This window comes from Culex quinquefasciatus, chromosome 2 (assembly GCF_015732765.1).
Source record: "Culex quinquefasciatus strain JHB chromosome 2, VPISU_Cqui_1.0_pri_paternal, whole genome shotgun sequence".
NCBI lineage: Eukaryota > Metazoa > Arthropoda > Insecta > Diptera > Culicidae > Culex > Culex quinquefasciatus.
In genome coordinates, this window is record NC_051862.1 from 169,954,816 (window position 1) to 169,981,418 (window position 26,603).

Sequence of the window (26,603 nt, forward strand, 5' to 3'; positions counted from 1 at the left end):
CTGACGATTGCTGCGGCGGCGACCGGCGGTGCTGCTAATGCTATTGTAGTTGCTACTCTCGGCAGAGGCGCCGGCGATTGGTCACTTGCTGTCGCGGGACACCCGTCTCCGGCGGCCCTCGGCGGTAGAGTCCAGGCCTGTAAGTTGAAAAAGGGGGGATTATTGAAAGTAACCTTTAAAGAACTGAACTTGAGAGTAGACTTCCCAATCCCCAACCACACTTGTGCCTTCCGAGCTGTAATGCTGTGGAAAGGGTTGATGCAATAATAAATCTTATCAAACCTATAGAATTTATTTTCATTGTTAAAAAAATCCGACCTCTGCATTAAAAATAATTAAAAAAATTTATGCCTTTAATTTGAAAACGTCCAAAATCAGTGCAAAACACAAATTAAAAAATTAAAGAGTCCAAAAATTTTTGAATTAAAAAATATAAAAAAAAGGCAAAATACGGAAAACTAAAAAAACTGCAATGTCGAACAATATAAAACTCTAAAGTTCTGAAATTTTAAAATTCTAGAAATAAGTTATAATACAATCCAGACTCGATTATCCCAAGTTCGATTATCCGAAAGTTTGTATGGGACTTAAAAAATTCGAATCACGAATAAAAAAATATCTTTTTCCTGTTTCGTTCTGCGACCCCATTTTAGTCAAATTTGTTTGGTTGATTGATTGCCTGTAAAATAAAAAAAAAGCAAAATTTTTAAATTCCTTAATTCATAAATTCTTAAATTCTTAAATTCCTAAATTCTTAAGTTCTTAAATTCTGAAATTCTAAAATTCTGAAATTCTGAAATTCTAAAATTCTGAAATTCTGAAATTCTGAAATTCTGAAATTCTCAAATTCTTATATTCTTAAATTCTTAAATTATTACATTCTTAAACTCTTAAATTATTACATTCTTAAATTCACAAATTCTTAAATTCTTAAATTCTTAAATTCATAAATTCTTAAATTCTTAAATTCTTAAATTTTTAAATTCTTAAATTCATAAATTCATAAATTCTTAAATTCTTAAATTTTTAAATTTTTAAATTCTTAAATTCTTAAATTCTTAAATTCTTAAATTCTTAAATTCTTAAATTCTTAAATTCTTAAATTCTTAAATTCTTAAATTCTTAAATTCTTGAATTCTTAAATTCTTAAATTCTTAAATTCTTAAATTCTTAAATTTGTAAATTCTTAAATTCTTAAATTCTTAAATTCTTAATTTCTTAATTCTTAAATTTCTAAAATCTTAAATTCTTAATTTCTTAATTCTTAAATTTCTAAATTCTTAAATTCTTAAATTCGTAAATTCTTAAATTCTTAAATTCTTAAATTCTTAAATTCTTAAATTCTTAAATTCTTAAATTCTTAAATTCTTAATTTCTTAATTCTTAAATTTCTAAATTCTTATATTCTTAAATTCTGAAATTCTTAAATTCTTCAATTCTTCAATTGTTAAATTCCTAATACTATTAAATTCTTGAATTCTTAAATTCCTAATACTATTAAATTCTCGAATTCTTAAATTCCTGATACTATTAAATTCTTGAATTCTTTAATTCCTAATACTATTAAATTCTTGAATTCTTAAATTCTGAATTAATTAAATTCTTATATTCATAAATAAAGAGTAGCATTTCAAAAGGGCACATAACTTTTGTAAACAATTGTGTATCCCTTTCACGTGCTTTCACTCAAATGACAGTTTACATAAGGTGTGAAAGGGACACACTCTTGTTTAAAAAAGTTTTGTCCCCTTATGAAATGGCAAGCAAAATCTTGAATTCATAAATAATTTCGGAATTTATAAGTTTTTTTTAATTCTGAATTTTTCGCCAACTTGAATTTGGGTTTTGGGGTCATATTTTAGGTTAGAAACTCAAATTTAGAGATTGGAAATTTTGACGAGGACTTCGGGGAAAAAAGTACGATTTCTTTTAATTTTTTAAGCAATGTACTGCCGTTCTACGCATAATTGTCCCATGTTCGAAAAAGTGCAACTGAGAAAAACGCGATTGAATTTTTTCGATCGATTTCTGTATTTCTACGCTTAATTGTCCCGTGGGTCCCTATTCGCCCTATATGTCCTTAATTGCCCCAGTTAGCAGTTTATCACTCTTACTTGTGATCCTCTTGCTATACAATAGGTAAACACGACATAATGCTTCGTAAAACTATTGATTCCGGGGAAGAAAATACTTGGTGGGACAATTATGCGTAGAAGTACAACGATGGGACAAACAGACTTGGTGTTGTTTTCAATGAGTTTCCGCACAAAGTACTAGATTATATGTGTTTTTCTGAAAGTATTCGTCAAACTTAACTGAAAAATGTTAAAAAGTCAGAATCGTCCAAAAATGACATGGGACAATTATGCGTAGAACGGCAGTGTAGCAATGTTAAATATTTGAATGTTTTATGCTTTTACCATACATGTTTTTAGATCTAGAATTGATTTTTTTAATTTTTGATTTTCTATATATGTAAATCACTCAATTTAAAATATTTAATTATTACAATTGTTGAAGCTTTGAATTTGTGATTTATTGTTCTTCATGCATATTTGTAAATTTCTAAATCCCTGATTCATTTTTTTATTACTTAAGGAGCTATTACACTACTTTTGACAGTTTGCCAGTTTGTCTGCGTTTTTTGTTCGCCAACATTAGTTTGCAGAAACGTTAACCTGCATACATTTTGCTTTGTTTGCGAGTTTGGCAAACTGTCAAACGCGAAAAAGTGCGAGTTTGTTTGCCGTAGTGTAATGACTCCTTCAGTTTAAAAATATTTTTTTTTCAATATTACAAATACAAATGTTGGAATTCATGTGATTTCAAATTATTGAGTTTGTGCATCACAACTTTTTTTTAAGTTTTTCGGCCACAAAATTTAATCATAATTGTTTTGATTTTCCCTTTGATAAATGCAATTCGAGCAAAAAACAAAATCCGTCCTTCAAAATTTTAAGGTTCTGCGTTTTGAGATTCGGCATTATAAGGCAATCAAGAATTTTCTAAATTATTATATCGAATATACAACATTATTGATACGTTTGTAATTTTCAGTCGCAATCAAAAAAGCAAATCCAAAATCTTTTGACATTTTTAGAGAATATAAATCGCATAATTTGAATTCATTTGGCAACCAAAACACAAACCACCCCGAAACTCACCTGCACTTCTCGTTTTCCGCCGCGCCTCCGTCGTCGGTGTATCCGTGGCAGCCGCCGTCGTTCCTGCACCCGCTCCCGTACCACCACCACCACTGCCCTTTCCATCAGCTGTCGACGCCGCCGCCGTTGTCGCTCCTGCCGCCGCCGAATGCTGATGGTTGACGTGATTGTTCTTGTGGTGGTGGTGATGATGGTGGTTGTGCGGCGGATGGTGATCATCGCCATCGCTGTGATTGGCGGCGTTCGCTTTCGCCTTGCTGTTCATGGCCGCCGTCGACAGGGTGGACGTGGTCATGCGGACACTCCGACGGGTGCTGATCTTTTCGTCCGAGCCGGGTTGGGAGGGGGCGACGGCGTTTGACGGCGTTGCCGCGGCACTCGTAGCTTTGGCTTTGTGAGATGTTGGAGTGCTGGGTGCGTGGTTGGTTGCGGCGGATGACGCTGTTGACGACGGTACGGGGAGTTTGTGGTTCCGCAGGGGTTTCTCCTTTTCGGCGGACGAACCTGTTGTAGAGGATGAGGAGTAGTGGGAGGTTGATGATGATGGTGTTGTTGTTGCGGTTGCGGTTGCGTTTGTTGCAGTTGTTGACGAAGAAGTAGTTGAGGAGGGTGTGGTAGAGGTGCTAGTAGAAGAAGTACTGGGTTTAGTTAGTTTAGAATTACGAAATTTACCCGCTATCTCAATCAACGGTTCGTCGCTGTCGGACGAGTCTTCGACCGTGACTGTGGCCGTTGATGCCGGTGTCGACTCAGTGGGCGGTGTTGTGGTCGTGGTCGTCGATGTCGTGGCCGGCGTCGAACCAGTGGCAACTTTTCTCTGCGCCGTACCCCGGCTGGGAACCGTTTTGCGCTGCTTTTCAGCGTTTGTGACGGCGGCCGCAGCGACGGCCGCCTTGCGCGGTTTCTTGGTACGGCTTGGAATGATCATGACGTCATCACTTACGCACGACTGGTTCGAACTTTCCGAGCCTTGGCGTTTTCGCTTGCCCTTCGGGAGTGTTTTCGGACTGAGCCGGTCGGCAGCTGGCACTGTTGTAGGAGTGCTTGTGGCGTTCGCGACGGACGCGCCAATCGGGTGCTTGTTGAGGGAGTTTTTCAACCGCTCGGCCGCCGGCGAATCGATCGAGGGACTTTGCCGGGGTGGTTCGAGTGGACTTTCGAGCTTGCTGGAGGCCCTCGTTCGCACCCGGTTTTCGGCCGACTCTGGCTGGGACGGGATGTCGATCGTCAGGGGCGAGTGAATCGGCTTGTTCGTCGCTTGCGTTGGCTGCTGCTGCTGCTGGGGGTGAGGTTCTAGGTCTAGGGACTTGCCGGAATCGTCCAGATCGATAATCTCGATCACCGACGAAGACGACGGCGGTGGCGTCGACGCGTTGGAAGAAGTCGTAGAGTTGGCCGCCGATCGTCGCTCGCGCGCCTTCTCGCTGGAGTAGCTGTAAAGTGGGGGCTGCTCGTGGCGTGGCTTGGGCTCCAGGAGACCCGCACCGGCGTCACCCTTGTCCACCACTTTTGTCGCGTCCAGCGAATTAATACTACTGTTGCTACCATCACTATTGCTATGACTCTTGCCGCCACCGCCACCGCCCGCCTTCTCCTGCTTTACACTACTCACGTTAGCCTCCTCGGGATCAGTTTTAATTACAGCTTTACAATCAACTATATTACTATCACATTCGCTTTTTAAACATAACACCTCCTTATTGCTACAACAATCGTCCAGCGCGAGCTGCTGCTTCTGCACGCACTCCAGCTTAATCTCGGTCTTGTCCGTCAGATTATTGTTACTACTACTAGTGAGTATATCGTTTGCTTCTCCTTTATGCTGCTGCTGCTGCTGTTGCTTACTTCCCGTCTTCACAAGCCAGTCTTCTGCCTCTTCTCCTTTGACCACGTCCTTGGACTCCTGCTGCTGGGGCTTCTCCGCCAGCTCGTCGTCGCCGCCCAGCAGAATGCTCAGATTCGCCTCGTCCAGCTTGGGCTTGGCCGCTTGCAGCAGTATCGCGTGATCGCCGTTCAGCTTCCGCTCGCCGAGACTCGCCGCCGTCACCTGGAGCTCGTTCAGGCCCTCCATCTTGGCCAGCGCGGCCTCGATGTCGATGTAGTCGTCCAGGTTGGTATGGCTGCTGTTGTTGTTATTGTTGGTGCCCGAGTCGCACTTTGCATCGCCCGCCAACGCTGGCTGCTGCTGCTGTTTGTCCTTGGGGCTGTCCATCTGGAGTATCAGCTTGCCGCCGGGATCGGTGCCACCCTGCGGGCTGTGCGACACCTGGTGGGGACTCTTCTCGGACAGTGCGTCCATCGATTCGATCCCGCTGTCTTCGCCTTGCGCTTGAGATCCGGGCGATCCGCGTACTCCTTGCGCCACCACTATTGCACCCGGGACGACCTGTTGCTGCTGTTGCTGCTGCTGGTCGAGACTAGTGGCCGGCGAGGAAGATCCTCCTCCTGCTTGCTGCTGCTGCTCCGGTGGCCGGTTGTGATGGTGATGATGGGTGTTGTTTATTCGCTGGTTCGCCCCGGACACTTGCTGCTCCGACGAACCGGCTGAGGTAGAGGAGGTACTATTGCTGCTGTTTGGGGATTTGTTGGTGCCACTTTCGGGTTCGGGCTTGGCGCCGTCCGCGTCCGAGTGGGTCGCCGTTGCTGTTGTTGTCGTAGTCGTCGTCGTCGTCGCCATCTTCGAGGTCGAGCTATTCGCCGTATTCGGTGCAGCTGCCAGAGCTCCAGGCGATGACACGGACGACGACGACGACGACGACGACGTCGTTGGGCTCGACTGCGCCGGCTTGACCAGGTTTTTAATGCTGCCGCTAATGCATTGCTTGCCAAACGCGTTGCTGTTGTTGATACTGTTGTTGTTCGTGCTGGAGCTCTTCAAGTTTTTTGCAGACGACGTGGCCGCTGCTAACAGCGACGAATGGGGCAGCGTGCCCACGTTCGTCGACCCGATCGGTCCACCGGCCGTGGACGAGATCAGGGTTTCGTACAGTTCGTTTATCTCGTTGATACTGCTGGCCGGAGGATTCGAATCGGCACCACCAACGCCATCGACCGCACTACCGCTCAGCCGGCGTTTCTTCTCCGCCGGACACAGCAGCAACCCGTTCGGACTCTGGAGGGGCGTGTCCGGGGCGGATCGTTTGTGCGATTCACTTCCGTCCTTGTTCAGATCTTCTAGTTTATTCGATTTCACTTTGGGACTTCCGGCCGTCGCCGATTGCGCGCCCAGCAGCGTGTGGTTGTGATGGTTCGGCGAAGAGGGCGGCATGATCGTCGTCAACCTGCCATCCTGGCTAGTCCGCTTGATCGCGCCGCCGCCGCCGCTCTTTCTGCCCAGCTGAAACCCACTGCCGTCGCTGTCCTCCTCACCGCCGCTGGTGCTCTTTTTCCGGTCCTTTTTCGAGTTCTTGATGACGACCGAGTTCTTCCCCCGCAGGCTGATGTGCAGCGGAGGCACGCGCAGCTCCTCGCCACTGCTGGGGGACGTCATCTGCTGCAGGCCGGCACTGTTGTTCGTCCCGGAGAACGAGGCACTGCCGACGAGCGTGGGTTGCGATAGCTGCGCCGCCGCCATAGGCGACGTCACCGAGGAAGAGAGCATACCGCCGGACAGGTTGGGCGCGGACGCCACACCGATTACCGTCGCAGGCGGGTTGGGCACGCCGAGCGTTCCGGGAGTTGTTACTAGCACTTGTGATGATTGCACTTTTTTCGCCAAACTGCCACTGATTCCGCCTGCGGCGGTCACAATGATGCTGCCTGCCGTTTCCGGCTTTTCCAGCTTGAGTCGAAGTTTGATCTTTTCCTGACTTCCGGGGGAATCGCCTCCGCCGCCACCTTCGGTGGCCACGATTTTCGCCTTCGTCTTGACCTGTTTCAGTGCCGAGGAGGACTTCTTTTCCCGCGGTTTCTTCTCCTTCGTTTTGGGCGTTAAGCTTTGCTGCTTTTCCCGCTTGGCCTTGGCCGGTTTGCCGAGCTTGGCGGGTGTGGTGGTGATGGTGGAGGCGTTGATGGCATTGCCGAATCCACCGCTCGAGCTGGCCCCGTCCAGCAGGCTGCTGCTGCTTGTGCTGGTGGTCCGCTCGGTGTCGCTCACGTCCGAGGTAAACTTGGAGAAGCCGGTGCTGCAGGACGTATCGTCGTCGTCCGAGTACAGCGAGTTGGACATCTCCGAGAAGAACTCGGGGAAGTTCTTGGACGCGTCGTCCTCCTCCTCGGGAATGTCCTCGGTTTGGGTTTCCTCCAGTTCGCCGGTCAGCGGGTTGATCAGAAACTGTTGCTTCCACTTGCGTTCCGCCGGCGGTACCTTTGGCTCCAGATCCAGGTCCAACCCGTCGAGGAAGGCCCCGTCCAGGTCGGCCGAGCCAAGCGTCGGCAGCAGCGAGTCCAGATCGTTTTTGCCAAAGTCGGGCAGCTCTCCGAGACTGTTGAGCCCGAGCAGATCGGTCGTCGCTCCGGGTTGCTGAGGCGTGGGCGCCGGCTTGTGCAGCTGCTGCTGACTAAGATTGTATTGCATCTGGTAGCGCGTAAACTCCTGATAGCTGGACTTGGTCATCGAGTCCATCGACTGGGGAGTCGAGCTGCCCCAGCGTGCGGAGTTCATTTGCTGCTGAAGGTGAGGTGCTGATGGCTGTCTGAAGGGAATGCCGCCCTGTTGAACTGGAAACCGGTTAAGCTGTTGCTGCTGCAGTTGGGCCATTCGCATCGCCATCGCTTGGGCCCGTACGGTTTGAGGGGTGTTGGAAGGCCGGAGGCCAAGATTGAATCTCGGCTGCTGTTGCACACTAACGTTTTTACTTGAAGAAGGCACTGACATTGGTGGAGTTACTAGAGAAGGCGGCACATTTACAACGTTCTGATTGTTACTAGCGGTACTGTTTTTCATGGTGTGAAGGTTCGCTTTAGCGTCCGGCGGAACGACGGCTGGTCCGGCGTTGCTTATGCTACTGCTGTGGTTCACTAATATTGTCTGTTGGGGAGGTGGCGGAGGCGGCACTACTGGCACGATACTGGCCGCTGGGCCACTCCCGATCACTGGATGCACTGGATTGTTACTACCACTATTAGTTACGATACACGACGACAACGAGGTCGCCGTTGTCTTCTGTCTGCTCACACTTAGTTCATTGTCACTGATAACATTCACTACACTAGGGCCGGGCGCGGCCACCACACCTGGCACCACTGACTTGGCCGTAGATGCGCTGGTCTTTGGTCCCCCAGCTGCCGCAGCCGCCATACTCTGCGGGATGGCGCTTTCGTTCTGCAGCAGGTTCACCAGCAACGGGCTGGTCATCGCGACATTTCCACCCACCGACTGGGGAGGTCCAGTCTTCACCGCCGAAACCGCAACTTGGTAGGGCGGCGGTGGAGGAGGTGGCGCCGGCGGACCAACGGCTATCGGAGGGCTCGGCGCGACAAAGGGCTTCGGAGGACCCACTCCGAGCGTGTTCTCCCGCCGTTGAATCACCCGCGCCTGGGTCATGCTCTCGAACGGGTAGGCCGCGTCACCGGCGCCACCTGCACTGTCGAGCGCGTTTGGCACGTGCACCGGCAGCTTGCCGTCCATCGGGCAAATCGTGTTCGGCGACTTGAACACGACGGCACTACTCTCCGGCGGCGCCACGACAGGTCCATTCGACAGGGCCACCACCGGAACGGGCGTCGCCACGGGTTGTGGCACGACCACCGGTTTGTTGGGCAGAGAAGGCGGAGGAGCTTTCGAAGGACCTGCGACAGCTTCGTGAGGCACGGGCTGCGGCTGCTGTTGCTGTTGTTGGGAGAGTATTCGGGTGAGCTCTCCTAAGCCACTAGAGGTGCCTCCGCCGGGAGTCGCTGCGGAATTATCTGCAGAAAGAAGGAGACAAACACAATCGTTAATAAAACCCGCGTTGATGCACCACCACACCAAACTGCAAACTCACCCGTCCGCAGCACAATCTCCTGGCCGACCAGCCGGAGCGACAGCACCGTGTCCCCCTCCAACTGCACGGACAGGATGCCGAGCGCCCGGAGCGCATGGTTCCCTTCGGCCGCCAGCTTGCGCAGCTTGACGGCCGCCTCCTTCGGGATCGACAGCGTGACCCGTACACTGTTCCATGGTTCGACCTGCAAAAAATCCCAACATTAACTCTACATCAACTCAGATTGCAACGCAACACACTCACCTTGTCTACCGTAAGCTTGCCGTTATCTGCTGGCTCGTCGACCAGCGTGGTGAGTCGCGCGACCAGACAGTCTAGTCGCGCCTGAAAGTCCGGATCGTGGAGGTTGCCCTCGCAGATGACGACCGCCTTCAGCGTGCTGCCGCCGCCGTCGGTGCTATTCCGTTGATCACCGTCACTATCGGCCGCCATTCTGTTGTAGTTGTGGTCAATGTCGCAATCGCGCGCGCGGCAATATTCATGAATGGAGCGTGGAGAAAGAAGGGGAAAAAAAAAAGAAGAAATGCGATTATCAAAAACGACCTGCTGCCGGCGGGACGACGGGGTGCGTCCTCTAATCTGAGTTATGGCGGGCTCGAACTTTTTTTTTCCGCGGGAGATAGTGTGACGAGTGTGCGGTTGGTCTGACTGGTTCGCGCGCGCTAGGGTCGAAGAAACTTTACATTTGGGAAGGAAAATATTTTCACTGTTGTTTTGTTTTTCTAAATAATACAAGCATGGTTGATTAATCTTATCACTGTCTTCTTAACAAGTATAACTATTTACAGTAACGATCTTGTTCTTCGGTACTGTAGGTCATAAATTTTAATACAAATAGTTAGTTTGGGCTCACGGAGGATGAATTCTAGCTAAGTTTGAAAGCTGAGATCTAAGCAGTATTGTTAAAATTTGGTAACCATCTAAAACCTGAGAAATCTAAATTCCAAAAGATATTGTATTCAACTCGTTGCAAGACTTGATTTTTTTTAGCGCGAGTCATACATTTATCCAACAAAATTTACCGACATGTTGTGTTATAATACTATTCAATTCTTATTGAATTTTGAATCTTCAAAAATAATCAATAAGGAGATTTCCTAATGTTTTAGAAAATCCTGTGTTGATGATTTTACTTGTTCCATGTGACTTTGCCAATGTGTTGAAAAAAAATATTGTTTTTTTACTGAGATTTTGCCTCTTGAAAAATTGACTTGTTTATTAGACCTCGTAGACCCGACTACACGTATTCATTTCTACTTAGGACCAAATTCTGAGCAAATGTCTGTGTCTTGATTATCTCAGCACTAGATAAACCGATTCTGTCTGTTTTGGACTAATTTGATCCGTCTTAGGATCCCATAAGTCGCTATTTTAAATTACAAAGTTTAGTCAAGTACTTCAAAAGTTATGCTAAAAAACGATTTTGACTTACGTCCAAAAGTTTGTAAAAGGGTGGTTTTTATAAGAAAACTCTTCATATTATACATTTTTAGAAAGGTGTTTAAATGACTTTACCAACGCGTACATAGATTGAAGATCTGGCAACCCTATCAAATGTTACGAGCACTTAAGTGTTATTAAGACACTTTTTGGGGGCCGAGTCTCAGATATGTTGATGAAAATGCTGTCCGGATCTACCATGCAACCTATCGTTGGATGGGTAATCAGAAGACCTTTCCAAGGCGTCTGAGGTCTGACAACCCTATCAAAAGTTATATGCACTTTGATGTTATTTATACACGTTTGACCACTCATCTCATATAATTTTAAAAAATGAGGTCCGAATATATCAAGTAAGCTATCGTTGGAAGGATAAGCAAAACCCCTTTCAAATTAACCAAAAATATTGTTGAATTAACCCTATCAAATGTTATGAGCACTTAAGTGTTTTTCATACAACTGACTGAGGTCGGATCTTAAGTATTGAAAATGATGCCCGGGTTTGTCATGCGACCCATAGATAGGAAATCGGGGGAGCTGAGCCCTGAATTAGGACGATCTGACTACCCTGACTGACTTGTATTTAATGGTACGAACTGAGGTACGAATAACTTAGGATACGTTAATAACGTGTCCCAAAAAACACGAAGTCGAGGAAATCAACGAAATAAATAATCATGTTAGAAACAACTTTCTCATACATGAAAACATTCGGAAAAATCTTTCGCCATGTTCCCTGGGCATTTTTTGAAAAAAGTAATTTTTTCGACAATTTCACAAAATCTGCTTAGAAAAAATGGAAATTTTCAAAATTTCAGATAGCCTATACCATAAAATGATGGTATGTGGTCCAATAAACAAGTTAATGTATCGATTTGGCCTTTTAAAACCTTGTTTTCACTTTCCCGGTAACTTTTATGTCGAAAAATAGGAGTTTTTGCTATACTTTTTTCAATCTTTTCCCTCGGTATTGAACACAAAAATTTCCTCATCTGTAAGAATACATTGTAGGAAATTTTCCGCTGAAGATTTTTGTCTAAGCAACTTTGAATTTTCATCAATTCTGAGCTGAGATATTCAAGTTTTTGTAAAGATAGAATATCGAATTTCTGAAAATGTTGAAATTAATCATCTTTGGCATACAATATTAAAGGAAACTAAACCCTAATTTGAAGTGAGGCTATATTGCATCTGTTTTTAAACATAATTAGCTCATCCTCTAATACTTAGGCCACCTGGTTTTGTTTTCTCATGGCATACTACGTGCTAAATCAATGAATTACTTTTAGTAAATAAATCATGTTTAGAGCATTTTGCCTTTAAGCCAATCGATGCACGTTTGCTGCGTTTCCATGGATACAAATAAACAAATCAGTAACAACTTTTCAAAAGGGCGAAACCCTCAGGTGTAAACAAACTGAGTTTTCATCAGAATCATGTAAAGCGAACAATACTGTTTATAAAACACCCTCCAACATCTCAAAATTCCGAAACTACGTAGTTTTACAAGCAAAAAACAAAAGGGCTAAACAGTAACAACAATCAAAACAAACCAAATCGAGTATCCGCCCTTGTGTTTTCAACCAATCACGAGGGGCGAATGAAGTGTTTTCTGCAAGTTCCGACGTAATAATTAGAAACACAAAATTTTCGTTATAATTGTGAATTTTTACCTGACTATCCTCAAAATTTATCAAACTGAGGTCGCAAATATCACTGACTGTAACGTTAACAATGATAACATAGTTTGTTAACCACGTTTTCCCTTAAAACCCCGAAAAATGAGCAAAACACAAAAGGGCGAATCGGTTGTTTACTTCTGCTTTGTGGCGTAACCTGACGGGCGATACCGTTGTTTTGGTTGGGTGGGGCGAAAATGTAGGCACGCTCTTCAAAAGAGCGTAATTTCTTTTTCTCAATTTTTAATAGCAAAAATCCGTCGGACAGGGAAGTAAATGTTGGTCCCGGTCTAACCTAGAGGTTAGGTCGTTAGCTCAGTCCAGGTGTAGGAGTCGTCTCCCTGGGTTCTGTCTCGGTGGAGTTGCTGGTAGGACTAGTAGGCAGTTGGACTAACAATCCAAAGGTCGTCAGTTCGAATCCCAGGATGGAAACTAAGGTGTAGAAAGAGGTTTGCAATTGCCTCAAAAATCAAGCCTTCGGACACCTAGGAATCTCGCAATCGAGAACGCCAAGGCAATGCTGTAGAGCGAATAATTTGATTTTTTTATGAGAGATCCGGCATATAAAAAGTTTATAAATTACACTTAAGTGGTTACAACTTTTAATAGGGTTGTCAGATCCTCAACGTTTCAGGCTCGTTGGAAAGGTCTTCTAAATACCTTTACCTGTATGGCATGACGGGTTTTCTTACAAAAACCACAATTTTTACAGTCTTCCAAAACATAGCTAAAATCGTATTTTTAGCATAACTTTTGAAGTACTTTCCTAAGCTTTATAATATTAACAAGCCTTACCCGACAAACTTCGTCTTGACGTATAGCTTGTTCGTTTATTCAGCCTCCTGTGATCAAAATTTGAGTTTACGCAAATTTTCCCATACAATCTGCAGATTTTCCGGAATCGGTTCTAGAGTGGCCAAAGTTGTAATTTTTTGGCGTAAAAACCTTCCTTGGACTTATACGAACCCAACGCAACAAAGAGCACCTCGATCCGAACTTCCGTGTTGAATTGATTCGCGTTCGAACAAAACCGTCGTAATTTTTTATATATATAGAAGAAGAAGACTAGGGTCTTGTGGGACACCGAGACGGATCTAATGAGACCAAAACGGTCAAAATCGGTTCAGCCAGTCCGGAGATAATCGTGTGCATATTTTTCGGTGCACGGACTTACAGACATACACACGCACAGACATTTGTTCAGAATTTGATTCTGAGTCGATAGGTATACATGAAGGTCTACGAGGTCGAATAAAGAAGTTCATTTTTCGAGTGATTTTATAGCCTTTCCTCATTGATGTGAGGAAGGCAAAAGTCTTATATTCTGGGCACTCAAATGAACATGCATTTTGCTGTAAAAATCCTTTTAATTTTACACCGGTAACGTGGACTATAAGTTCACCATGGTTGTTGCTAGTGTTGTTCACCGCGACAACTCACCGCACACCAGTGTTCTCTTTCGATTTACGCAACTCAAAACTATTCGCCCTGCTGTTTTAATTGCTGCTGCTTCATAAAATGCAGTCACCACCCAGCCATCCAGTCAAACGTTCTAGCCAACACACAGGTAGGTTTGCCACTCAGACATCGGCGCACGCGGGACTGCTTTTTTCTTCCTCTCTCTACCGGAACCACCAACACAAGTGCACTTCTCAACTCAACTGTTGGGCTGTGGGATGACAACTCGCCGCTGGTCGGCACCACACATCGTCCACCCATCACTCGCACTGAACGTCACTTCTTGCTGGTTGTGAATCCTGAATCCCGAATTCTTCAAAGAGTCAAAGAAACCAACCGGCCATTCAGTAGCAGTACAAAAGGAAGACCCCCGTTCGGTTCATCATACAGGTGAAAGAGTTCATGAGGTTGAGGCCGCGGGTGTCAACACCATCCCGTGCAGTACGTATTTTGCGTATACTTATTTTTCGCACTCGTGCTCATCGTCAGCTAGTAGTGTAGTCATTCGAGTAGCACTCCAGCGGGTCAAACGCGCGCGGTTCCACAAACACAACCGCAAACCGTTTCTTTAAGTTTTCGAGGGTCGAACGACACGACAAAAAGTGTGTCGTGTGTTGGCTGTATGAGTGGTAAAAGGTATTTCTGCAAAAAGGCGCTAAATAAAGCCGGAAGCAAACGTGGATCCGGGAACCGGTGTTACAGAGAAGAAGAAAGAACAGAGATCCCTTGCGAAAGTATAATCAATCTATTTTAAACAGTGTGAATTTGTACCAACTCCAGGGAGACAACTCCTACACCTGGAAAACATAATATTTCTAAGACTTTTGACAACGAATTTTTTTACTTCCAAAAATGTAAATTTTCGAGCATTATGCAATAAATGGACATAAACCCACTCTGTGGCCTAATGTCTCATAAGAAGAATTGGGATAAGGTGTGTTAGCATATTCAAAATCGTTACAAATTATACTTTCCCGTAACTTCGTTACCCGATTGGAAGCACGCTAGGGTGACAAAAAAAATCGACATCAGGGATACCTTTTGAATCGATTCCTTAGGAAAAAATAAATAACTATGCTAATTTTGAGTCAAATCGGTTAAGGTTTAAGGTCGTCCAACTTCAATAATCTACATTAGTTAGTGAAAAAAATCATTCCATACAAAAATGTCTATTTTTCATAAAATTATTTTTATTAGGTCCTTCTCGGTGCTTTGACTTGGTTTAGGGCCGAGTCAGCTTTTGTAATTACATTTTACTTAAAGCTAAGAGTAATTACATACAAAAACGTCTTCTTTAAATCGTTAATAACTCGTCAGAGTTAACTCGGATCATTTTGCGGTCTTCGACCAAGTTGTTTGTCAATAAATTATACATAAGAATCTTACACCTGACAATGAATTTTGATTTTTTTCTTTTCTTCATAAATTTTCCATACAAGGATTAAAAGCGAACCTGAATCGATTTGTCTCAAAATTGGCACAGTTACTTATTTTTACCTAAACAATCGAGCAAGGGGCGTCCTATAGATCAGTGTTTTTTTTTGTGCCCAAATAGGGCTTTTGTGTTTAATCTTAATTCGTCCGTCCTTAAGACTAATTTTTGTGATGTATCCCTGTTTACTCTACACGGTCAGCCGGTTACTCGTACCATTGATAAGGGTAACGAGTTGGTTGTTGGCTTGTGCTTTTATCCCTTTCTGGTATGATACAGTTCAAGAAACTGATCATCTTTTTGGGATGAGTGCGCCATACGGGTTATGGCGAGAGAAGGCGACTTCCTAGGAAATTCAACCTTCGTGTAGCAATTGCAGTGTAAGTAACAGTGGATACTGGGCTCCACCATTGCATTGAAGTACGGAGGGTGCCAGGGCTAAAATAGTATGGGAATCAGTATTGGGTATTCTATGACAAATTTCCGGAATCCCATTATCCGGAAAGGACTTTTTTTGAAATGGACACAATCCGGAATGGAATTTCCCGGAATACTAACACTACTCATTTTCTCCTCAGAAATTGAAATTTTACCATCCAGATTCAAATAACCGAAGGTCTCGGAAAAATATCACATCGAATAACACCGACCAACAAAATTTCTGCGCAGGCTCAACTCGAGGGGAGAAAGCATAAAGTTTGGGATCCCCAGAAACACGTGCACTTTAAAAATTTGTAAAAATATTTAGAAAGGGCCGATTTATTATTCTTCAAAGTTTGTATTAATCTTCTCATTGAAAGATGCCGGCGACAAAATTGGGCGAAATGTTCACCGCCCGGAGATCGCGAGTTGGCGCGAGCGAATGAACACCGCGAAAAAAGATTCGGGGGTGCATTGGGGTTAAATGATCATTTCGTCATTCGGTGTAATTCTGTAATTCTGTAATTTCGGAATACATTCGTCCGGCTTCAGCTGAAGATTCATGCTGTCCCATGTTGCATGTTCGAGTGTAGACCTACGGAAAACCTTGCCGCGAGGAGAGGTGAGTGAGAAGTACACGAACCACCTACGACATAATTCCTCGGGCGGCCCAGGTCAACTCGAAGTTACCCCAGGCACCCCCAGTGCAGGACACATTGGGGGTAGAAAGCGGATAGATATTTCAGTGAATACAATAATTATGACAATATAGTTTCATATAATCCTTATTCCTTGATCTTACCTTTTGACACTATCAAACCTAGCAATATTACTATTGCATCTTACCATTCCCTTTTGATAGTGTCAACTTCAAACCTTCATCCATTGTGCAATTAACACATAATTTCCGCTATATTCTTCATGCGGAATCGTCGTCTATTTTCTTCGCATTATTATCACTGAACCACGGCGCGATATTGTTCTCACATTTTTTTGAGCTTCAACGACCGATTGTTATTCACGCACTTATAAAAATACTTGTTCTGTTTCGCGGCTTTGTGAAAAATACACGTGTGTTGGCTGATACAATGACTTTTTCGGTCATCGTATGCTCGCAAGGTACATGAAAGAGAAAAAGAGAAAAAAATGGGATAAGTACAATGTAAAATAAAATCGAACATTGAATAACAGACTAACACAGAAAGAAAGAATACAGAAACCTTATTTTGCAACTAGACAGAACTACCAACTTGTAACGAGAAGTTTACAAGAAAACAACTGAAGTTGTGAAATATGGGACAGGACAAGCAAACTAGAATAGTTAATATATATAATAAAACAGATTGAACGTACCTTTAATCATATTAATAACAGTTATGCCCAAATTTCTTACCAATTTTTTCCAGCAGTACATTTCTACAATAATGTATTGCGATTCCAAGATTGAAGAATAGAGTAGTTAAATTTTGTGAGGTAAGGGACAAGTTATAGCAATAGCAAAATAAATAGATGGATAGAATTTACTAAATTTTATCTTAAAATAATAGGAAAAATGTAGCTTGTTTTGAAAATAGCCAATGCACCAATTGCAAACATACAGCATTTCACGTTCACACCGTAAGGAGTAAGTGTGATAAAGTATATGTCCACATTCGGCGCATCACCTTTTCAAAATACAGGAAATGATAGAAGGAAGGCTCCATTGTGTAGAGCGGAAGGCTTCTGCAACACTTAGAACTCAGACCAGGCATCCTCTGAAATAAGAGAGAAAGACAAATATTAAAATTGTGGTATTATCACTAAATCCTATCATCCTTTCACCCCCCAAGACATGGTCTATCCTTCGTGCCTTCGTGTCTTGGGTGATGGCGAATTCTACCTAGAATTCACAACAGGACCCCCCTCGGCTCCAGTTTACAACATGACAGCGACGAGAACACAGCCGAATGGGAGTTGACAGTATCAAATGCATGCTATACCCTTTGCTTTGCTGGATACTTACTAATAGCAAAGGGCGAGAGTCCTGCGACACTCAGCAATCATGTATACTGCCCATTTGCCACATTTCGTCATTCGGTGTAATTAAACAATAATTATTTTTTCGTAAATATCGCTACTTTGATGCGATGTAATTCATTTTTACAGTAAATTAGGCATTGTTACATCAAATTTGACCTTTCAAACGCACTAGAATGGCCAAATTTTAAAACATCAATGTTTGCCAATTTGACCGTTTTACCCCCAATTCCCCTTGTAGAACAAAAGAAAAGTTCATCCGCGGTCTGTCAGCAGCGCGCTGTTTTGTTTGCTGGATCAACATTTGGAAATGTCGAACGTTGAAGGAAATCGCTCAAAAAATGGAAATTAATCGATTTCAAATGTTATGGCCGCAAATGAAAGGTAAGGGTGGCTAATTTTTGATTCCGATCTGTAAAACTAGTTCTGGCGAGGGTTCTGCACAGAAAAAAATCAATTCCCGTAATCGTGAATTAAGTTCACGAATGTGAGATCCACGAAGGAATTTATTCATGAGTATGGTGCATTTGCACCATAAACGTGAATATCTCGGGTTAGTTTTCAAAACGTCGTAAAAGCCAAACCCTTCATGTGGGGAAAACCGATGAACAAGTTTTCGGCCATTATTTTAATTCTTATTTATATGTAAGTGGGTTTCAAGGGCATATTTTTAGTCAAAATCATTGCTTTGACTATAAGCTATGGTTGCCATATCAAGTGAATTAAATTTTTTAACAATTAATGTGTGTTTTAGTCTTGTTTTACCACACCAGGTTGATTCGACCTTTTACATGAGCAAATTGTTTCATACGTCCCTGTACTTGGGACTATTTTTGAGTAAGAATGACAATACGACCATTGGCAAAATTTATTTATTTTATGACTAAACCACATTTAAATCAAACATTATTATTTTGAACATCGTTTCAACACCCCCCGCAAAGAGGGCAGTCGATGTTTTGTGTTTTTGGAGGAGATTGGGAGAAAACATCGCAGGGGAGAAAGGTCCAACTGACAGATTTTATTCTCCCTCTCTCGCGTTGGCTCATACGCTAGCTGAGAGCACGAACAAAATGACGAATTACCACTGATTTGTTTATCTTTTCTTCAGTGGTCTATAGGACCTTGAAGAACTCGGGGTTCCTGGAGTTTTGAGAGGGCGTTTATGCGTGATATGATGGATGCGGTCATTATCGCTTGTTCCTGAACAGATTATGCAACTTGATTTTGCGTTGGTTTAGGCTGCCACACAAAATGATGATTTTGGGGGAAGCTAGCCGTATCTTCCGGAATAAATGACTGAAACTGGGTTTTGCTGGCTGGCAAATTGGAAAATATTCTTCGCGCATCCTTTAAGTCATATAATCAGCGCAATGTTTTTAACGGGATAACAAATATTCATCTTTTTTTTCGTAAAAACTCATGTGCGCATAATCATAAAGCAATTAAAACTGAACTTACGTCCTTTTTCTATGAGCGTAAGTACATTTTTGAAATTATCAGTACTTACGACCTTGCATCACCAAAGACGTATGTGACTTCTCCGTATGAAAAGCACATTCGACCTTTTATATGCGGGCGATATTTTCGTTTAAATTTATTTTTTTGAAAATTCTGCTCGAGTAGATCATTAGTAGTGCGTTAGAAGAGTGCAACCGTGCCAAAAACTCAATTTTGGACAACTGGCGCTTACGACCTTTTGAAAACTAACCCGAGATATATTCCTTCGTGGTTCTCATAATCGTGAACAGACTTCACGGTTTCGAGAATTGATTTTTTTCTGTGTGGGCACTGTGGCAATCGATTTTACCGGCGGGTTGCTTCCGGTTGCATTTGATTTGAGGAGAAGGTTTTTCAATCCACCAGGGGCTTATTCGGGAGCAACAGTTTCGGTAATCCGGAACTTCCGGTAAGTTTCATATTTGCAGTGTTTAGCATGAAAAACAAACTTAGACCAATCTTTCAAGTGTGCGCTCTTTTTGAGGAGGGGGCGCATCCGAAGAAGAGCGCAACTCGGGGGAGCGTTATTTCGGGGTTTGAGCGCAAATCGAAGGAGCGTTATTGCGGGGTTTTGGCGTAAAATGGGATTTTCTTTTTTAATTTTATTTACAATTAAACGAAACATTTATATAAGGGTCATCCACAAAACACTGATAATGGGCCATCCTCAAATCTGGGTGTCCAAGAACTCCCGGATGTCATGGCCTAGATAGCTACCTGATCAACGGAGGTCTATATGGGTGAATTAACCATCGGTATAGCTTCAGATAGCTTTAGTGAACCACGATGGATACCCTTCGCCATGTTGGATTATTATGGGTCCTCCAGGAACTCCCGGGAGTTATGACCTGATGATTTACCTGACTTCCGAGAGTTCCTGGGAAACCCATTACAATCAGGCATGGTGCAAAGTGTCCATCATGGTCCACTGAAGCTTCTTGAAGCGATACCGATGGTTGATATACCCATATAGTTTCGCGTTGATCAGGTAGATCATCAGGTCATCACTTCCTAGAATTCTTGGATGATCGATAACAACGTACCCCAGAGTATCTATCGTTGTTCACTGAAGCTACCTGAAGCCACACCGATGATCAATTCACCCACATAGACAATAGGGTCCTAAAGCCCTGAGTCAATTGTTATGTTCAACGGTAAAAAAAAGATTAAAACCCATTTTTGATCATTTTTTTTTTATTTAAATGAAAAAAATAGGACAGGACAACATTTTTTTGATGAATCAACTAAGGTCCACTTAGAACGAGCTGTGATTTTTTTTTAAATTGATTTAAAATCGATTTTAAATCCTTCTCGGTCGTACAAAGTGTCATTGTACTCAGAAAAATAAGCTTTATCGTTGTGAACAATAATATCACAAATGTAAGCTTCACCTTTGGGCCCAATTGAAACAAACATATCAAACGAAATATTTGAAACCAAACCTGCACAACAACAAACAAACAGAGAAATGAGGCGCTAATTTGGATTCAACAAAGTATTTAATTCCTTTCGTTATTGCAAATCGACTTTTGATTGCATTTTCAGATTTGTATGAAACCTTGTCCATTGATGTTTTTTTATGACCAAAATAGTTATTGTGCACTATTGCCTCATATTCTTCATACAAAATGGTGTCTGTCTATACACAAGTGCTGTGAATGTTTTCGCAAATCTGTATCTTGAGATAAGATTTTCTGAATACCAATCATTGGCAAAGTTTTAAGTTATGACCAGGATTGAATTGAAAACTTTTTTTAGTCTAAAAAAGATTATAGTTACAATGGTTAATACACCCACACCCAGAACTGGGCATCGGCATACGAGAGGATAAAGAGCACGATTCGGTAGTAAAATGCTACTGTATGCGGACGGAGAGGATAAATCCCGAAATTGCCGTGAGTACTTTACTCATGGGTTCATTTTCCAAAAAAGTTCATCCATAAAAAAAAAAGTACCGGTACCGAGATTCGAACCCAAGACCTTCGGCTTATTGAACCGTGCCTTTGCCGTATAGGCCACCATGGTTCGGTGACTAAGTGGTGGTCATTTGTCCATATAAGCCACTCAATTGGATGAACTCGTCAATGAACGAATGAACTCACGCAAAATAGTACTTTCCTCACGTTTATTTTCGGGAGGACTTTCCCCTCGTTCTTTAACTTTGGGTGCATATAGACCCCCGTTGATTAGGTAGATCATCAGCATGGCTTTCTACCTTAGGTACTCGCGAGTGTGTAGTAGTGCGGTTGTCAAAATCGTTATATCTGACTCTCTCACTCCACTGCCACTGACATTGTTTATGTTTTGCTTTTCCTGGCACGGTTCATTGTTCGTTTGTTATTGTTTTGGTTTTAGTGGCACGGAGTCATGCACTCACACTAATGCAAAGCAAGATCGTGAGTACCTATGATATACAGCCTTGGATCATCAGGTCATAACTCCCGGGAGTTCCTGGAGGACCCATAATAATCCAACATGGTTCTTAGAAGACTTATAACAATCCAACGTACCCCAGTGTCTCCATCGTTGCTCACTGAAGCTACACTCAAACCCCGATGGTTTGACACAAACTGTTGTCAGACGAACGGGGTCACTTTTTAGTTTGACACCCCTTTTACACGGAGTTCACGCACACTACCAAACGTGTGTTTTGATAGTGTGCGTGAGCGCCGTGTAAAAAGTGACAGTTCGTCACTTTTTAGTTTGACTTTGACCAACCAACGGGGTACAAACTAAAAAAGTGTCCAACGAAAAAGTGACCAACCATCGGGGTTTGAGTGTATACCGATGGTTAATTCACCCATAAAGACCTCCGTTGATCAGGTAGCTTTCTAGGCCATGACATCCGGGAGTTCTTGGATACCCAGATTTGAGGATGGCCCATTATCAGTGTTTTGTGGATGACCCCTTATATAAATGTTTCGTTTAATTGTAAATAAAATTAAAAAAGAAAATCTCATTTTCCGCCAAAACCCTGCAATAACGCTCCTTCGGTTTGCGCTCAAACCCCGAAATAACGCTCCCCCGAGTTGCGCTCTTCTTCGGTTTGCGCCCCCTCCTCAAAAAGAGCGCACACTTGAAAGATTGGTCTAAGTTTGTTTTTCATGCTAAACACTGCAAATATGAAACTTACCGGAAGTTCCGGATGACCGAAACTGTTGCCCCCGAACAAGCCCCTGGTGGATTGAAAAACCTTCTCCTCAAATCAAATGCAACCGGAAGCAACCCGCCGGTAAAATCGATTGCCGCAGTGCCCAGAACCCTCGCCAGAACTAGTTTTACAGATCGGAATCAAAAATTAGCCACCTTTACCTTTCATTTGCGGCCATAACATTTGAAATCGATTAATTTCCATTTTTTGAGCGATTTCCTTCAACGTTCGACATTTCCAAATGTTGATCCAGCAAACAAAACAGCGCGCTGCTGACAGACCGCGGATGAACTTTTCTTTTGTTCTACAAGGGGAATTGGGGTAAAACGGTCAAATTGGCAAACATTGATGTTTTAAAATTTGGCCATTCTAGTGCGTTTGAAAGGTCAAATTTGATGTAACAATGCCTAATTTACTGTAAAAATGAATTACATCGCATCAAAGTAGCGATATTTACGAAAAAATAATTATTGTTTAATTAAACCGAATGACGAAATGATCACTTAACCCCAATGCACCCCCGAATCTTTTTTCGTGGTGTTCATTCGCTCGCGCCAACTCGCGATCTCCGGGCGGTGAACTTTTCGCCCAATTTTGTCGCCGGCATCTTTCAGTGAGAAGATTAATATGAAGTGAATTAGTGCTGTTCGCTGGAATTCCCAGCTATCGTTTAACGTAATAGGTTTTGAAAATAGTTGCATATTGGCTGGGAAATAGCAAAATAGTTTCAACTGTCAAAATGCTTATGCGCCCTTTTCAAATGATGCTTCAGAATATGTTTATTGGTCCTTAAAAAAAACGTTTCTTAATCCACCATGAGGTGGTTGGTGCCTTCCTCATATTTACAAAGTAATAATGGAAATAAGTTTATAAAAAAATATATACCTGATACAGACTTTTCCAGAAAACATGCAGACTTTCATTTGAAGCAATGCAAAACCCGGCCTTTTGAGGTTGTGCAAAAAAACACCCTTTTTTGTAGATACAAATATCTTTTTCTTAGCATAACTTTTTAAATACTTTACTAAACAGAATAAAATTAAATAGGGTCTCAGGGGACCCCAAAACGAATCGAATAAGGCTGACCCGGGCAAAATCGGTTAAGCCAGTTCTGAGAAAATCGTGTAGAAAAAAACATGTCTACACACATCCCCACAGACATTTGATCAGAATTTGATTCTGAGTCGATATGTATACGTGAAGGTTTATCTAGAAACTATATTTAAGAAGTTAAATTTTCGAGTGATTTTATAGCCTTGCCTCAGTGAGGTGAGGAAGGTAAAACTCTATAAATAATCATTTTAAGTAAGTATTTATCTGGTTAATTTACAATAAGTCGTAATGTTTTGGCGTTTTGAAAAGTTGCGTGTTTTGGCGTTTCATTCAAGTGCCTTTACTAAACGTGTAGAAATTACACGTATACGACTGCCGATGGGTTAATTTATTTATTTATTTATTTTTTTCAACAAAACAAATTAAAAGTTTCACTGAACAAAAATCAATCAAAAACGGCTTTGTTTACAAATGGCGCTAAGAACCTATTGAAAATTTACCAGAGAATTGCTATCTGTTTTTGTAAAGATTGAGTTTTTGCCGGTACAGAAAAATTCCTGTGCACCAAATTTTCAATTATTTTATGGATTTAATGTTTGTGGGCCAAAGAGGTTCGGTTATTCAGTAATTTCGGAATACACCCTTCCGGCAGCAGCTGAAGATTCATGCAGTCTCACTTCGTATGTTCGGTTGTAGGCAGGGTTGTTAAAATATCAAAATATCAGCTCTCAGCAACTACAATTATCTCGCCTGAATATTCATGCCTCAAATACAACTACTCTTCTCTCTTCATTGAAACTCTCAGCGCCGAACAAAGCCGAACACGTTTTCGTGTTTACCCACTCGCGATTGACATTTTCCTTTTCTCTCTCATTCTCGCTTCCACGATCATCCTACCGCAACAGCGTTTAACCACAAAAGCCGCCACAAAACCAATTTTGCAAACGCAGTTTAAAGGGGCGTCATGCGTGGTCGGTTCCTAATCGCCATCTCGCGTTCTCTCATTGCAGTTTTCGGAGAGATTGAGAGACTCAGCGGTGAGAGCGCATAGTCGAGGAAAAGGAAAGGAGTGATAGAGAAAGAATGAAATCGCTGGGAATCACGAGACACAAGAAGAGATCTCACAAGCTATATTAACGGCCGCTATACTCTCGGATATTTTTGGGGCAGAGATAATCTATTGATAGCTTTTCTATCACTCTTTTGCAACACTGGTTGTAGGCCTACGTTTGTGGCCCAAAGAGGTTGTCAAAATATTATGTCCGGAGAATTTCAGAATTATAATTTTAGGGTGACAATATAATCAACCAGACATTTTTCGTTATCAATTAACTACCAACAATTTCATCTAATCTAATCTAATCTAATCAGACCCTAGCGCAGCCAATCTTTCGAAGGGATCCTGGAGAGTGCTTTAGGTTAGATGACGCCTAGCACTCTTCTTGTCATTTATTAACATTTGTAGTGCGCCATTGCATTAGAATGCATTGAAACATCACAAGCGTTAAAGCGGCCAGGCCTACTGCGTAAAGCCGTATCGCAGAGATGACTCGTAATTGGGTTGAGTTTGAGCACTGAGTGTTCGAACAACAACACAATTCTGAATCGACAGGGGAGGAAGAAGCGTGGGGACACACCACCATACGCTCCGAGATTTTTGGTTGTATTCGTTGGGAGCACCATGCTAAGAAGGTTTGGTACTCCAGAACCCTCTGGGATGGGACATTGTATTTCCACGAATGCCCTGGACACTATTTGCCGTGGTTATAGCGCCACAACTCGCTCCAATTACCTAACTACCAACAATTTCATCAGAGAAAAACTTTCAAATCTTGAAACTTGTTGAAATTGCAGAGTTCAGATATCATAGGATCGTCACTTATACGTAGTTTCAACAGTAATATCACTAAATATGATCCTGTAACAGCTTTGGCCATTGATTTCCTCGTTATTTTTTCTGCTCGACTTTTCTCCTAACAAAACAATCTTCGTTATCACCAAAACACACTTTTCTTCACTATTTGTTTCCAAAATATTATGTTCCGGATCTTCCCGATTAACACACTAAAGCACACAAACACACATACACACACAATCCCGCTCGCGCGACCAGGACAACGTGAGCATCCTCCTCCAACTTCCTCCCCATCCCACCCACACTCAAACCGGTGCGGCGCGCTGATGCTTCGGTTCAAAATTTGTTTACGTTTACATGCGCCCGCTAGGCCCTTTCGAAAGGTTAACCCACCGGGAGCCCCCAACTCTCTCGCTCTCCCACTCGTTCTCATTTTTAAAGAGAGAGAGAGCAAACAAAAAGACAAAATCCGAGCGGGCGAAATTTCGCCGAATGTTTTTGTACCGAAAACACACGCACACAAACGTGTGCGTGTGCGGGCGAAGAGAGCGAAAGTTCGTTCTCCCTCGCTCTCTCTGATCAGAGGGAAGAAAAAGGCACAGAAAAACGACGACTCCGCGAGCGCTCAGCTCGTCAGCGCAGCCATTTTGATTTTGACGGGCAATGATTACGATGATTTTTTTTTGGGGGACCGTCGCCTGCTGAGATCGGTTCCCGTGGGGCTGGTTTCTGACCCCTGGAGGCTGGTTGTGCGTTGTCCATGGCCAACTCGGGTTTGACGAGCGAGGACCGGTTTACAAACGATGTTTTCTGCCGAGATTTTTCACTGATTTGGGGTCGGTTTTTTTTTCGTGCTGAATTTCAGCAGCTTGCTGAATTCTGGCATTTTTTTCGTGACTTTCTCACGCACAGAAAAACGGCATCCTCACTTGCCACACGCACTTTTCCGCACAATCTTCGTCACCGGGTTGAACCCGGATCCACAATTTCCTCCGGGAAGCACCGAAGAAGGTCAGACCAACACAGCACAGACACACACGCACACACTTGACGCGCGGAACATGGTCCACCGGAATCCACCGCTCCCTTACCCATTTGAGCCTAATTGCTCCGCCGCGGAGCCCGTCGAATCGTCGACGAAATTCTGTTCCTGCTCCTGCTGCTGACACACTTTGGGCTTTACGCTTTTTCGTTTCGTTCTCCGTCGGGGCCCTTACTTGCTGTGGCCAAGGGGGAAAGGAAAAAAAAAACGCCACCACCGAGAGAGAATGAAAAAGTTTCCGCGGGGTCCGCGCACCAAACCCGTCCCGAAAAGTCCACTTTGCACGCTCAGTTTCCGGTCGCGAACGACTGCAACCCGTTCCCGGCACTAGCCCCGACCGTCGCACGATATTTTCCGGCCGCAAAACGCTGCGAAACGCGCACCATTTACCGAAAATCGAGCCCGTTTGTTACCAGCGAACAATAACAACGACCGCCATTTGCATTTTTTCCCATTTTCTTGCTGCTGC

General features: G+C 43.3%; 1 protein-coding gene across 1 annotated transcript; it reads right to left on the minus strand.

Moving 5' to 3' along the window:
* LOC6031329 (serine-rich adhesin for platelets) lies at positions 1-26,603 on the minus strand. The gene is made up of 6 exons (XM_038251207.1): positions 26,184-26,603; positions 9,332-9,521; positions 9,089-9,272; positions 3,837-9,011; positions 3,165-3,668; positions 1-137 (listed from the first exon to the last, which is right to left on the minus strand). The coding sequence occupies exons 2-6, from the start codon at positions 9,518-9,520 to the stop codon at positions 82-84; spliced, it is 6,108 nt and encodes a 2,035-aa protein (XP_038107135.1). The 5' UTR covers position 9,521; positions 26,184-26,603; the 3' UTR covers positions 1-81.

Coding starts and splice junctions, on each gene's coding strand:
- LOC6031329 (XM_038251207.1), bottom strand. CDS start 9,520: ATGGCGGCCGATAGTGACGGTGATCAACGGAATAGCACCGACGGCGGC. Junction 9,273..9,331: donor GCAAGCTTACGGTAGACAAG/GTGAGTGTGTTG, acceptor GATTTTTTGCAG/GTCGAACCATGGAACAGTGT. Junction 138..3,164: donor GCGGAAAACGAGAAGTGCAG/GTGAGTTTCGGG, acceptor TTCAACTTACAG/GCCTGGACTCTACCGCCGAG.